Raw genomic sequence first — 16,249 nt, forward strand, 5'->3', positions numbered from 1 at the left:
ATATTTTTTCTTGGTTATATAAGATTATATTAGGATACTAAGTGAAACGTTGAGCAAGGTACGCTTTGCTTCTAATGACTCCAGAAATGTGAGAGAAAAACATAATATCAGAGCAAGAAAAATCTCATAGTTTTCCACTTCAACTCCTCTCAGCAGAAGAAATATTTTAAATAATTGAAGAGAATGCTTTGACATGAACCATGAGGGTATCGTCTGCCCCGCACAAGAAACTTGCAAGTACTGTGTGTGCGCCTGACATCTCGATTCGCCTTTTCTTCTGCTGCATGCGCAAATGCACAAGGAAAAGTCTGAATCTACATTTGTCCTAATTAGCAGGCCTCATTCTGAGAACACATACCAAGAAAGCGAAACGTCCTTCTGACCAGAGGGTTGAGGTAACAACAGTCGCCCATCACAATGATCTTCTCTCGGTTGTCTAGATCCTCAGACACATACTGCAGCAAGAAGAGCACGGACTCTGTCACTGTAATCTGCAGACAAAACAGCAGCAAAAGTCAAACGAGAGGATTTTAATGGAACAATTCACTTGTTGACTTTCTCTTTTTTTCCTATCTCCTTTTTTTTTCTTTTTCCTCAATCTTTCCTTTGATCTAAGATCTAAGAGAAGCTACGATTTAATTCTTTGGGGTTGAAGACAAAATCGAGAACCAGGCTGTATTTCAGCAATTTGTAACACCGGAACAGGTTTAAAGACCAATTCATGAACACAATGGAAATGATTAGAAGTCTGATTTCGTGCCGGCCTGATGCCAGTTCCCAGCAAGGTCTTGAACTTGATTTTGTCAAACTGGCAGGGAACAGGAGGGTCAAAGGAAGCATGAAGGGAAAAAAAACACTCGCAATTAGTGCTGGAAGGGATTGAGGAAATAAAGATGTGAAAGGCTATGGGAGTGTGCTTGTGACAGTTTAATATATGAAAAAGTTTGAATCCATTTCGATCTAAATCGATATATTAGTTGCCATGTATACACACACTAATATCTTACCAGCTAAAAATGGTCTTAAGTCAGTTATCTTTTGCTGTAATGTCTGTGTTAGAAGAAATCATTTTACTTTTCCAAATAGGGATTTTGTATGCATAAGAAGTTTGCCAGCAGAAATATAGCTTTTACACTAGTTCTAGTGCTGCGTTTACACCAGACATGGATGAAGCGTCATGCACAATTTACATGTTAAGTCAATACAAAGACACAAATAGCACGTTTCGCGTGAATAAGGCGGTGCAAATGATTTTGCATTTGAAACGCTCGAGTTGGTAAATCTGAACTTCAGCGGACATTTGCGTTAACCAATCAGAGCTTTCACTTGTAGGGGCATGATTATGGCGTAGCACCTGTTGTGAGATATATCCAACTGCAGACTTACAGACCCACACACGCTTCAGCACACATAATCCAGGACACACCATCTAGGCAGGGGCGAACCATATATGGTTAATGACGGTCAGGAGCATTATCGCCACCCACTGTAGTTCAGAAATTTTGCGATCAAGACCATCTGTGAACAGCTTAGAGTTTCCCATTTCAGTCATTATTTCATTATTATATCGTAACAATCATTTTTAATATCTTTGCAGTTTTGGTACTCATATTATATAAATAAAAATAATTTGTTAAAAAAGTAATGACTATTTAATTAAGCAAATAAATACTATTCAATCTCTGGAGTAATATATTAATATAGTGTTATGCATTTATTAAATGTAAAATATTTGTCTTACATAAAAAGATTTTTTATAGCCTATAGATATTAACTTGCTATTATTTCCTATATAAAAATAAATCCATTGTATAAATTAAACATGTCCAATTTAAATCATTTTATATATCTCTGAAACATGTTTCAGCAAAGTCAGCAAATAAGTATCTGCTACAGTATATAATAACTCTGTCGGATAAATAATGACTGATCATCTATAATGACTGATACAAAAACTGTTTGGTGTATTATATTAAATGGCGACGTTACTGCCCGTCTCGATCGCCATTTTTGGGAAATAGTTTACACTATTCTCTATTCTATACACTATTTATTTACTATATATATATATATATATATATATATATATATATATATATATATATATATATATATATATATATATATATATATATATATATATATATATAAAAATTTGAAGTCAGAATTATTAGCCCCTCTGAATTATTAGCGCCCCTATTTATTTTTTTCACCAATTTCTGTTTAATGGAGGGAAGATTGTTTCAGCACATTTCTAAGCATAATAGTTTTAAAAACTTTATCTTTGACATGATGACAGTAAATAATATTTTACTTGATATTTTTCAACACACTTCTATACAGCTTAAAGTGATATTTAAAGGCCTAACTAGGTTAATAAGGTGAACTAGGCAGGTTAGGGTAATTAGGCAAGTTATTGTATAACGATGGTTTGCTCTGTAGATTATCGAGAAAACAAAATTAGCTTTAAGGGGCTAATAATTTTGCCCCAAATTTTTTTTATTTTTTTTAAATTAATAACTGCTTTTATTTTAGCCGAAATAAAACAAATAAGACTTTCTCCAGAAGAAAAAAATATTATCAGACATACTGTGAAAATTTCCTTGCTCTGTTAAAAATGATTTGGGAATTATAAAATAAAATAAAATAAAATAAAATCAAAAGGGGGTAAAAAATTCTGACTTCAACTGATTCGCCCCTGCCAAGATTGTGTGTGCTGAATTTTTGGAACTGAAACGTGTGTGGGTCTGCGGGTCTGAAGCTGGATATTATTGCCTGTTGTTGGTGTCCTGTTGTTGTTCATCAAACGGGGCTCCTCTCAGTTGGAAGCTCCGCTGAAAGCCTCCATCATCCAAGTACTATATAGTTTCTGGAGGAGTTGATGAACTCACAGAGCTGGATGCACCTCAGAAAGGATCTAGTGCACTCAGACACGGTGCCGAATGAATATACGCTGTTTTTTCAGCCATCCTAAAGCACATAACACAGCTTTTCTCTCAATAAAATCCGTGTTAGTCATTTAGCAATGAAGCTTGAGTCATTAGAGACAGAAGCCCTGCCCATGTCGCAAATCTGCATTTATTGTGAAGTAAATTTGACACACAAATGAAGTGAATTTGATGTCCGAATGAAGTGAATTTCATGTCCGAATTAAGCAAATTTGATGTGTGAATGTACGAGTAAACTCAAAATGTTCACGCTACTATTCATGCACAAAAAGCAAGATTTATTTGCACGTTCTCCGCCTGGTATGAGCACAGCATAGTAGTAAGACCTTACACCATGTCACTCATTAACTCATTACAATTAGTGCTAACCAATAGCCACACAACACAAGGAATATATAAGCATAACATTCATTCATACATTTATTTGCAGACACTAATGCAGATGTACGTTTCTCAGTCTCAGAGATCGTAGCTTACACGTCTGTCCTAAAAACTCAGTATACATTACGTCACTCTCGCAATCCATGCTCATGATATAACATTACAACACAGGTTCATTGGGGGAAATGTGCCCAGGGCTACATTTTTTGGGAACCATAAAATATGTGGCCTGGCATATGTCTAGATGCATTTTGTGTGTAAAACGAATGCTGCGGGCGGTCTGATTCCGCAAACAACTTCTGTTTCTGTTTCTTGCACTACTGCTGACCGCTTACCTCCATATGGAAGGCTTTTCCAGTGTAAACAGTTTGTTCAGTAGCTCATCTTGTACAGTATCAGACTTGGGGCACAGAGGAGACTAGATTTTGAGACTGGAAAAGGATGGTTCAAGAAACCAGGTAAAACAAAATATTTACAGGGAGTACTCTTCCACTCTTCTACACTTTTGAAAACATTATCAGTTGGGTTCAGAGAAGGGGTGGTTGGGTCTTTTCATTGCAAGGTGACATATGCTGGACAAGTTGGCCAGCTTCTCATGGACATGTTCAATTCAATTCAATAAATGTTCATTTATATAGAACTTTTACAATGTAGACTGTGTCAAAGCAGCTGAAAATAGTTCTAGTAAAGTACAGATTTCAGAGATGAAGTTCAGTTTAGTTCAGTTTAGTGTGGTTTAAATTTCACTGCTGAAAGTTCAAACACTGAAGAGCAAATCCATCGATGAGCAGCTCCACAAGTCCCAAACTGAGCAAACCAGTGGCAACGGTGGCTTGGAAAAAAAACTTAATCAATTAACAAAGTGAAGGAAAAATAAAAATATAAAAATAAAAATGTGCAAGATGGATGGGTAAACGGCACATATGATGAGCCAATGTGGCCCTGTATTGTATTTGAGATTGTCAAAAACATTCACAGTAGTCTCTAGTGGATTTGTAAAAAAAAAAAAAAAAAAAAACTGCAAGCAGATGTTACCTCAAGTACTTATTTGCGGTTCACAAAAATGTAGCCCTGGGCATGTATCTCCAATGAGTCTAGTTTGCAGCAACCACTGTAAAATGATTCGTCACACAATCACTTTAAAAAGGTCCTCAGCATGATCATTTTTTGCACATCTAACTTCTGAGATAATCAACACAGTAATTTAGCAATCATAATTTCTGAAAGTCTCAAAACTAATAGCAATAGCTAGCCCTTTCTTACTTCCTAAAAGGGAAAACAATGTTATCAAACTAGTGCTGTACACCAGAGTTTTCCTTAGTGTAAACCTGGGGGATGAGCAAATTGTGATGAATGAGATCACATTCCATATTAATTTGCACGAAGTTATCAATCGATCTGCAATTGTATTGGAATTATTCACTAAGTACAAATATTCACAAGTCACTCCAGGTATAATGATGCAGGCTGGGCAACAGAGATGGAGTACCATATGCAGCTTTATTTAGTAAATGGTCAGGTAGGGATCAAAACAGGAACAAAACAAGCAAAGGCTATCCAAAAAGAGTAGTCCAAGTAACAGACAAAGGTTAGGACAGTCAGAAAGCTTTCACAATTAAACATGGAAGCAAGAAACACGGAACAATACTGAGCAAGGAATTAATGTCTCTGTGGTGGTTAAATAGTCCAAGCAATCAGTGAGGATGATCTGCAGCTGTGTGTGCAAAATCAAGAGGTGATCTAGAACTGGTGTGTGAGAGCCGGACATGATGGGATTTGTAGTTTATTAAAATGGCAGATTTTAAGTTCTCCAGTTATCTGCAAATGCTAGATCGCTACTGATCACAACACCGGGCTAATGAGAGATGATTAGGGCTGCAACTGCAGATAATTTTAATAATTGATTAATCTGTCAATAATTTTTTTTCGATTCATCGATGAATCAGATTTTTTTTTAAAAGCATTAATTTCCAACCCTTTTTTAAAAAACAGAACTAACCTTTTTAGAAAGTGCACAAACATGGTTTCCTTGAATATCCTTGAGCTGTTATATTCATTCATTCATTCATTCATTCATTTTCTTGGCGGCTTAGTCCCTTTATTAATACGGGGTCGCCACAGCGGAATGAACCGCCAACTTATCAGCAAGTTTTTATGCAGCGGATGCCCTTCCAGCCGCAACCTATCTCTGGGAAACATCCACACACACATTCACACACACACACACACACACATACACACACACACACACACACACACACACACACACACACTACTGACAATTTAGCTTAACCAATTCAACTGAACCGCATGTCTTTGGACAGTGGGGGAAACCGGAGCACCCGGAGGAAACCCACGCGAAGGCAGGGAGAACATGCAAACTCCACACAGAAACGCCAACTCAGCCGAGGTTCGAACCAGCGACCTTCTTGCTGTAAGGCGTCAGCAAGAAGACCTTCTACTGCGCCACTGCCTCGCTGAGCTGTTATAATATTAATTAAAATAAAAAAAATGTAGTAGTTTTGTCATGTTTTCAATCCAAATATCTAAAACAAATCTTAAATCAAGATACGTACCAGACACATGAAATAGCATACGAAATTGTCTTGTTTTCCAAAAAAAAAAAAAAAAAAAAAACACCTCAAAATTAAATGATTGTTTGCTTAAAACAAACAAAATTATTTCCCAATGGGGTCAAAAAAAATAAAATCTTAATGAGATATAATCTCAAATAAAAGTTTGGAAAATAATGATCCAAAAAAGACGAGTATAAAATAAAAATAAAAGAATAAAAAAAGAAATGAATAAAAAACTGTCTTTAGTCTTGCAATGCAAAGTGCAAAGTAACTATACCACCGCTTCTTTACTTCTGTTTTTAACCCCTTTACTGGTGAGTTTAAAAGATTCTATCTGGCCCCGGGAGTGAGTTTTGTCAGGCGATCATTATTTTAGAACGTTTACCCTTAATGTTTCCATGGCAATGAATGCGTCATGTTTGTCACTTGACAAACCGCAGCAACAATAGTGCTGTATGACAGATGTATCCATTTTATTATGCTTTTCCGTTTTAATACTAAGTATATAAGTGAGTGTTTTTGTTGTTTAAAAGATGTATAATTGATGTTGATCGTGATCTATAACATGAGATAGGCGTCGCCATGTTTACTTGTGGCCACGCGCATGCCTCATTCATAAAAGCAGAACACGCAGGATTCAGCATGTAAATTCACCAGTTACAAAATGCATGCAAGCAAGTGGCTGGCCAGCTGGGGGATGAATAGATTGAAATTTATTGTTACTTTCACTACTTGTATCAGATATGAATAATACACAACGGCAAATTATATTTGAATAGATTGTTAGACTTCCATAGACTTTCTTGTGTGTTTTACAAACTCTACATGTATTGTTTTACTAGTACTTGTGTTTATTTACATGTCTAAAATATAAAAAAGCATTGGGTTGTTAAAGACTCTTCATAATTGTGATAATCTGACACGTCTTTCTCTGGCTCACAGCCAGTCAACGTGCCAAAGCTCAGTTTGACTTTTGTACGTCATGCTTGTCAAGCTGGATGACAAACACCAGCACAAGGAACATTACGTTCCTCACTTCAAAACTGAACAAACGTAGAATTCTGTAGTGATTTACCATGCTTTTGCTTTCTTACCCCTCAACAAAGACTCCAACATGTTTGCGTTTTAGGTGCTGGATCATTGCAATGGTGCTCATGTCATCACTTTTGCATATTTGGCCGTTAACACACTTTTTTTGTTTATTTAGTGTGAAACGTTCTCACACCTTGGATGAGTCGCACAGATTTCTATTCCTTCGCCATGTATCTTTTCTCTAACGTTACCTCTGCTATTTTTATTTGCTCTGTCCTGTCTAGAGGCGCCGAACTCTGCTGACATCAGTGCAGAAGAGGCAGAGTGTGTATACTCCGCTTCGTGCTCAACTCAAGTTTTTTTAATAATCAAATGTCTCCACGTTGTGCAACATGACAAATCGATTATGAGATTCGTTGCTAGCGCTTTAAGTAATCGATTTTAATCAATTTAATCGACTATTTGTTGCACCCCTATAGATGATGCCTATCTTAATCAGCCATTTCATCTTGATGATGTATTATCTTGTTTTATTCACTTAAATATGTAAATCAGTCTGAATGTGAATAAGTATTAACTAGTTACTTTGTCCTATTCCCATAGGAAGTTCTAAATCAAATGCATGTTTAAAACCTGAGTTTTAAAAGCCTTTTGTGTAATTATTTAGTTAGTTCTGGCCTGCTGTCTTTTTAATATATACACTAAGTGGTACCCACGCTTCATTCTAGTGGTTTGTGAAGGAATCGCTGTATAATTAAAGTAAAAAAATGAACACACTTTTAATGCATATGATAACACAAATGTGATCAGTAAATTTATTTTAATGGCTAAACTTTTTTTTTCTTTAAAGTTTTTAATGTTTGTTATGTATTCTATCATTCGAAGCTAATTTCCTCCCCATATTTGTAATGGTTGTTGCGGGCGTATCCCGTATTTTTATATCCCAATGTTGAAAGCTATAGTTTAATCACTTTTCTGACACACAAAGCCTACTCTAACACGCAGTAAGCAGATCTAATTTCTAATTTAAATATGTAAATATAAATCATATATTTAAAATACAAGGTAATGTTTAGATTTCAAAGATATACAAATGAGTCATTTACAACATGTACCATATATTTCAAAATTTATCAAAAAGAGTTTATATATAAATATGATGATATTCATGAGGTCAAAGAAACATTTCCGGGTTTTGATGAATAGACTAGTTTATGATAATACTTTACATTTAAGCAAAGCAGTTTTATGTTTACTTTAGGAACAGTGCCATTTTTAATTAACTTTCAAAAGCACATGTTGATGTTTTATTTATTTTTAATGTTTTAGTTAATGTTCATACTTTTAATAATGTTAAAAGTGACTGACAATAATAAATATTCATAACAATAGGAATTAATCTGTCACAATTTTGAACTGTGCAGAGCTGTAGCTCCTTAATTAAGCCTAATACGCTACTACTCTGTATTTTAATGCTGGTCATTATGATGGTACTTGGAGAGACAATTTTTTTCTGAGGTGGTACTTGGTTAAATAAGTTTGAGAAGCACTGCACTAAGCTATTCCAAGACAACAAATAAATGGATTGTAAATCATTATGATGCAACAGTAGGCTAATATAAAATGCAGTATTTTAAAAAGACCAACATTTGTTCCTTTTTAAAAAAAAATTACCATTTTTACTTTTGCTTTGCTTCAGCAAAACCCTTTACTCAGGAATCTAAATTCTGTCTGATTATCAGTTAACATAAGTTAGCTTTTAGTTAAAGTTTAAATGTATTTAAAATCATTATTATTATTGTCTAGTAAAATTAAAAGACTTTAATGTGACAATCATTTTATTCTATTCAAATTTATGATTATGCTGCAGTTTGTATGTTCTGAAAACATTGCTTTCATTTTCAATGTTTAAAAATGATTGGGAAAAAATGATTATACAATCCTCACACATGTACGAGCTTGTACAACAGCAAAAATTGCACGATGTATGCCTGCCTTTAGTATACACATTCACTTATTTGCTTATATTATGTCCACCTGTTACATTTATACTGCAGTTCCTTGCTGTCTTAAGCTGTGGTTAAAACCCCTAACCTGACTGCAATATTTTAGTGTTTTTTCAGTGTCACTGTCCTTGAGCTGACTCCTGAGGTAAACCTGGCAGAATTATAAATAAGATTCCAGCTCCGTACTGCCATACACCATATTTCTTTTACACTCTATTGCAGTCATTGGATATTGGAAAAACACACTTTGACCAGTGGATTGTAGATATAAGTCGTGAAGAAATGTAGAATTCAGACCCCACCACAGAATGTCTTGAGCCATATTTAGTGGATAAGTAGATGTTTTGTGACACATCTTCAGTGTATTTATTGTCCTCAGTTTTAGTGGTTTTTCATTGTCTTACTGAAACTTGTCAACCTGGTGCTTGTTGTAAATAACTTACTATTTAAATTTTAGCTCAAACTCAAATCCATGATTTTGTTTTAACTGTGCATTCGTCCTATTTTCTTGCTACCTACATGGTCAAGTCTAAAGGCATACAGTACATCTGTGGCTACTGGACGTGCCCCTTACCTCCAATCCAGCAGGTGGGGGAATGTGCACCATTAAGTTTGCCAACTGCCATTTAACCACCAGAAGAAGTCAGGCACATGGGATATTGTTTACCAGATTTTTAATTTGTTCAATCTTCACATTTGGTAAGTAATACTTCTTCAAATTTGTGTTATAACTTGTAAATTGACAGGTATAAACTGATTGTCAATGTATTGTTTCCAGTAGAAATGTTTCTAGAGCAGATTATTTGTTAATACAGGTGGAGTTAGGCTGCATTTATAAAGCTTTGTTAAATTTGTTTTAGGTTTTAATGTGCAATATGTCGTTATGTGTATAAAAAATACTACTTTTCTAGTTCCCTGGCTAATTTACTACAGGTATTTTGTATATAGGTTTCATTGGATCTCCCATTTATATACACTATAAAATATTTTGGAAAAAAATATTAACAGTTCTCATTTAAATGTACTTTTCTCATTTTAAAGGTTGCTCCCACAAACCAGACTGACTTATTAAAGGTGATATTTTACCAGTATTTTTATTCATAAATTTACAGTAGTGAAATATTTAAGAACACATATTTACAATAATTTACCCAAATTTGATTTTCTCACCCTAAAAGATGAGAAATCGCAAGAAGCACTTAAAACATTTTGTATGTACATTTTTAATTGTACACAGCTTGTTAATACTGACCTCTGATTGGCTATTCACAATTATGTTGTAAAGGAATTATTGTACGTAGAGAATATTAATATTTAATTTGCACTAAGTTAGTTTGACATAATATACAGAATTATTAAACAAAAGAAGATAAGTAGTGTTGTCATTTTTTTTCCAACAAGGGGAAAGCTATATCCAACCAGGCTCATTCTGATTATGTACCCCTTTATACATTTCTGGAGAGTTAAAATACATGCCAGGGGGTACGTTTCTTTGCAGTTTTTGTTTTCACAAATCCACCAGAGGCCGCTGTGTATGCTTTTTTAGATCTTAAATTTATCTCGCAAGTGTCGTTCACATCTGATGTTCACACTTAAATCCACCAGTGGCCGCTGGTGACTAACTGACTGACTGACTGACTGGCCAACTGACCAATCCCCCCACCTTCCCCCTTTCCTAAACCCAACCAATATCATTTTAAAAAGCACCTTTTGACCCGCCCATCCACTTCTTTGAACCCAATCGCAGTGTTTTGAAAAGCAATCCAGAAAAAAGCCCCCTGATTTTTACCATGTTTTCATATTTTACCACATTCTCACCCCGTTACTTAATTGTTTATTTTATTTTTTGGCTTTTGTTTATGTTGTGTTTCAGGAACCGTTCTTCTCCATACTTGAAACCAGCCATCGCTGTCAACTCCGCTCTGCATCTCAAGTCTGCTGACGTACATATGAAGCTAACTAGACAAACTGTTAAAAGAAGGAAAGCTATCTATTTGGAGGTAAGCGCGAAAAAGTATGGCAACATACTGCCCCGTAGCGTTCGTTTTAAAGACATGATGCAGCCATACGTAGCTCTGGTTACATAATTCGTGATCTCCAGAAATGTATATAGGGCTACGTTTTAAGAATGAGCTTATGTTGGCTATTTCTCCTCAATTTGAGCACTGCCTACAGCAATTTTTATACAATTCCTGATGATGAAGGTGGATTTATCTGTAATTAAGTTTTGTGTCAGTTAGAATTAACTGCATTAGAGCCTGCTCCCTTAATCCAATACTGCTACTGATTTGAAAAAACGCAGCAGGTGACAGGCGAACTTGTGAACTTGTGTGATAACTCAGCAGTGCAGCAAACTTCAGGTTACAACAGCAGTGATATCTCAATATTAGCACGGCTGAGTAAGCTTTTGAAGTGGGAACTTGAGAGGATATATCACTCTGACATCACTTGTTAGAACTGCAGTCTAAATCTCTGCTCTTTATTGATTATATCTGTACAGCAAGCTCAGACACTCCGCATTTATTAAACATATACACTTTGAGTTGAAAACTTAGAAGCTTCATATGAATTATGTGCAGCGGTTGATTCTTTCTCTAAGACGCATCTTACAGAATGACATAGTTGTTGTTTTTGTTTCCTCCACTTTCATGACATTCCTTTCAAACATTGTAAAACAAATTCATACATTAGCAAATTCTGCAATATACAAACTAAAAGGTTTTTATTTTTAAACCTAAATATGATCTGATATTTCTTGTAAAAAGGAGAATATTTGAAAAATTCATATTTGTGAACAAATGCTTTCCACGACTGTTAACGTGCATTGCCATGACTCACTTTTCACTTCTAATAGACATCATGTCATCTTGGCCCATAAATGTCAAACAGCCCAGCCTCATGAGTGAGACAGTTCCACTAATTGTCAAATATGGGCTATACAAGAAGTTGGGACTGCTCGATTTTGGGAAATATCATAATCACGATTACTTTGGTCAAAATTTTAATCACAATTATTCAAAACGATTATTACTTGAAGTCAAAATTTGTGTGAAATTTGTTTTTAAGTAAATGTTTTCCAAATGATGTTTAACAGAGCAAGGAATTTAACCAGTATTTCCTCTAATATTTTTATTTCTGAAGAAAAGGCTTATTTGTTTTATTTTGAATAGAATAAAAGCATGTTTAAATATTTTGAAACCTATTTTAAAGTCAATATTATTAGCCCCCTCAAGCAATTTTTTTTGATTGTCTGCAGAAGAAACTACTGTTAAGACTTGCCTAATTTCCCTAATTAAGCCTCTGAATCACACTTTGAATCTTAATGCTTGTTTTTTGAAAAATATCTATTAAAATATTGTGCTGTCATTATGGCAAAGACAAAAGAAGTCAGTTATTATAAATGAGTTATTAAAAGTATTATGCTTAGAAATGAGTTGAAAAAAGTATAATAATATAAATAGAAAAATAGAATAAAAATATGAAACAAACTGCTTTAAGCATCTTCACTGTCAGAAAACACTTTAGCTACAGAAGTCCTTCAGTCCAGAGCAGTGAGGGATTTTCTCCTTTTGTTGTTTGATTAATAATAATGAAAACAGGCGGCAGCAGGAATATTGCACGCTGTTCCTATAATGGTTTCTCTTTCACGTGTCTTTTGACTCTCAACTCGTTTGTTTATTACACAAATGAGGGTTAATATAAATAATCACTAAACGTCGCGCTTTGACACCTATTTGACCATTAAAGCGCTCACGTTAAGATGACTTTAGATGTGTGTGCTCTACTCGTCTCAGTGTGCGAATGCTGACCACACACACACAGAAGCATGCAGTCTCGTTCGCGCTTTTGAAAACATGAATCCTGTGCTGCAAACGTTACATTAGAGTGCATGCTTTTAGTCTTTTTCACGTGAAGCTGAGCTTTGCAGAGCAACAAATGTGTACAACTGGAAAGGGATATGATGCAATAATCGTTTATCTCGAATAATGGTTTTTCACAATCGTTAGAAGCCAAATTTAAATTGAAACTGGATTTTCGATTAATTGCACAGCCCTAAGTTGAAGTCAGAATTATTAAATGAAACTAACATGAACTCATGAGCTGTTAATGTATATTTATATCATGACTTTACTTAGAGGGGCACATCACCATTAACTCATTCTCAACTACTCATGAACTCCTGTGTTTAAACTGTTGATGTTTATAGAACTCTTTTCAATTGTTATTTAATGTAAACACACTAGATGGACTTGCATAAGAAGTTTATAAGTAGTTAAGAACGGGTAATGAGGATTTGCCCCTTCAAGTAAAGTTATGATGTAATTATACATTTATCGGTTATGAGTTCACGATGGTTAAATTAAGCATAAACGAATGTGGTTCTTAATACATTAATTAACAAACAAGCATATACTAACAATTAATTAAGGTAGCCGTTATTCACACATGAACTCTCATGTTGTTGTTAAAGTTAATGATTAGTGCATGCCTTAACTCAGTAATTCATAATAAAGTGAAGTTTAATTTACATATTAATGCATTATTATTCACGTACTGTTGATTACCACAGGAACAATTTATACTATAAAAGTATTTTTTCAAAATGTATTGTTTATGTTTAGTTGGGAAAATAAACAAAACAAGCAGGTTTGGAAGAAGTAAAAAAGTGAGTCAATGATGACAGAAGTCTGTTTGGCTAAACTACAGTACTGTACAATCTGTCTGGGAGTTTCTAGTGAGTCCTTTATATTTTAACAAAATTTTATACAGTATTTGAGGGCCTGTAGAATTGAGTTCTTACAATTTGAGACCGTTAACAATTAGTATAAAAAAACTATTTGGTCTAATTATACTTTTACATAATGTGTAATTTTGTCTTTTCATTCTTCAGGTTACAATCATAATATAATACATTTCTCATTGCTGCTTGTTTCCAAATGAATTGTGGAGTCAGAGGGAATCATACTTGAGTTTGGACTATGAATTTAAAAAGCCTCAAGGGCAGTTCAAGACTAGGAAAATGTTTTTTTTAGAAGGTGGTCACACTGAAATTAGGGACAGCAGTGTGTGGTGAACCATATAATAACAGGTAAAAATTCTCTGTCTGGCAAGTTTCACAGTCTGGAACAATTGCCAAAGGTCAGTCAGTGTAACTACAGTGATGAATCCATTCAGTTTGCTCAAGATTCCTCAACACTAACAGGTAAATTAGGATGAAAATCGGTGTGTAATTTAAAGCTGGATAAGTACACAAGTGAAATCACGCTAACAAATGATGGTGGCTTTAGCAGGTCAGCTTATACTGTACGTATATGTGTTTATAAAGCTCATATCATAACCACTACATCATGCTGTAGACGAAGCTTCTTTATAAAATCGAATGCTTGATGTCTAAAATACCACTTATCTATACAGTATATATCTGGCAGTACATACGCCAAGATAAGTTACTGTATATTTGTTAACCCCTGTAAATTTGACCATGACTTTACAACAAACAATAAAACTAATTGTATTGTGCGGTAAGCATGGCAATAACTAAGTGACCTGGTTCTGCTACACTAACCAAGATCTTTGTAGTAAAACAGGGCTGCACAATATATTGTTTCAGCATGGATATTGCAATGTGATCATTCACATTAGACACATTGCAAGATATGTAATGCTCATTTATCTTTAGAATTTATCATCATGTGTTTTTGATGCCCTTTGATTGTATAATGATTTTAAAAGAGCTCAGGTATTTAATAAATGGTACTATTTATGACCTTAACTCTTATTATTTTTATTTTTATCATTTAGTTACTGTACCCGAGTACTGTTAGACTCGGAAAATGATAAAACACTATTTCAATTGTATCTTTTTCTTGATTGTATTTATAGATTGTTATGCATGAAAACACTCACAACACATGCAAATACAGATATGCACTGCAAATAGCACAGACCATAATGAAAAAGTGTCAGGGGACCACAAAAAGTTTTTTTTATTGACAAAGTTTATACTGACAAAGTTTACATTTTGCAGTTTAGTGGCTAATTTGTAAAATTTTCGAGTTCAGTGGTACAAAAATGATTCGATCATTTAATTCAATAATTCGATAATAATTCGATTTCGAAAAGGAGGAATAGCACCCAATTTGGGGGATAAGCAAATCGAACTAAATTGTACAAATGAGATTGTATGAATTCATACAAATTAGCCCTTAAAACAAAGTTATGAATTGTGTTTAAGTTTATGTGGTTTAATTGTAATCATACAAAGCTCCAAGAACACTTTTGTTCACCAAAAATGTATTATATTTTTTTCTTGATTGTATTTATATGTTGTTATGCATGAAAAAGTTTATAGATTGTTATTAGTTTTTGATGGAGTTTTAAACACTTGCATGAAAATACTCACAACACATGCATATAATTAAAGGCATTTCAAAAAGCACAGACAATATGGCACTGACCTTAACAGTAATAAGTTCAATCAAAGTTGTTTTAAAGTTTTGGTGGACAAAAGTGTTATTAGAGTTTTATATGATTACAGTTAAACCACTGAAGTCATGTGGAATTAGGGGTAACAAATCAGAGTTGATCTGTGATTCATACGCATCACAACCCACGGTTCCAATTACAAGTGACCCGCGGAATCAACACTTTTATTTTTGTATATTTATTCCTAAATGTGTAACGATCGCAGAGAGGTCGCCTCTCACATCCTTTAAATCACATCTATGAAAGCATTTAGGCTTTCCTGTAAAATATAATTATGACAAAAGAAGTTGTGGTAGGTTATTCAGGATGTGGGGGTGGGTGTCTTGGGTTATTAAAGGTGTTTTCTGTCACTACTTGTTCACCCTGCATTAATGCAATCAGTTAAAGCTGCACGATTAATCATCAAAAGATCTGGATCTTAACACCCACGCAACATAAATTATAAATGATGGTTATTTGCATATATTTATTAATTCTTTGAATCGCTGCATTCAAATCTGTGTTTGAAAAATGCAAAAATCAAGAAAGGGATTGAGTCTTTAGTCTTTTGAGTTAGTTATGAAGTTACAAACAGTCAAATAGCACGCAAGTACTGGGATAACAGTTTATAGTTTAGATTAAAACCACTGATGTTTCTGGTAAAGATTAAAATCCCCGTCATATACTCAAAAATGAAAGTTGTAGGCAGCAATTACATTATTTAACCAAAAAGTGGTGACAACCATCAACAATTTGCCACTGAATAATTCTTCAAAAATGACACATCTAGCTATGAAACATGAATATTTATAAGTGAATACCTGACTCATTTATTAAAAAT

General features: G+C 34.3%; 2 protein-coding genes across 3 annotated transcripts in view; one reads left to right on the forward strand and one right to left on the reverse strand.

The window, feature by feature from the left end:
* Positions 1-16,249, reverse strand: part of plppr5a (phospholipid phosphatase related 5a) — a 59,395-nt gene that overhangs the window by 39,283 nt on the left and 3,863 nt on the right. Inside the window, exon 2 of the mRNA NM_001128369.1 lies at positions 359-491. Coding sequence (NP_001121841.1) covers positions 359-491 — 133 coding nt within the window. The remainder of the gene's footprint in view (positions 1-358; positions 492-16,249) is intronic.
* Positions 9,565-16,249, forward strand: part of plppr4a (phospholipid phosphatase related 4a) — a 58,083-nt gene continuing 51,398 nt past the window's right edge. For both annotated transcript variants that reach the window (XM_073924723.1, XM_073924727.1), the window contains exons 1-2: positions 9,565-9,642; positions 10,817-10,943. Coding sequence is in view for 1 of the 2 variants with exons in the window: in XM_073924727.1 (XP_073780828.1) it covers positions 10,893-10,943 (51 nt within the window). In the remaining variant the exon portion in view is untranslated. The remainder of the gene's footprint in view (positions 9,643-10,816; positions 10,944-16,249) is intronic.

Source organism: Danio rerio, chromosome 2 (assembly GCF_049306965.1).
Source record: "Danio rerio strain Tuebingen ecotype United States chromosome 2, GRCz12tu, whole genome shotgun sequence".
Classification (NCBI taxonomy): Eukaryota; Metazoa; Chordata; class Actinopteri; order Cypriniformes; family Danionidae; genus Danio; species Danio rerio.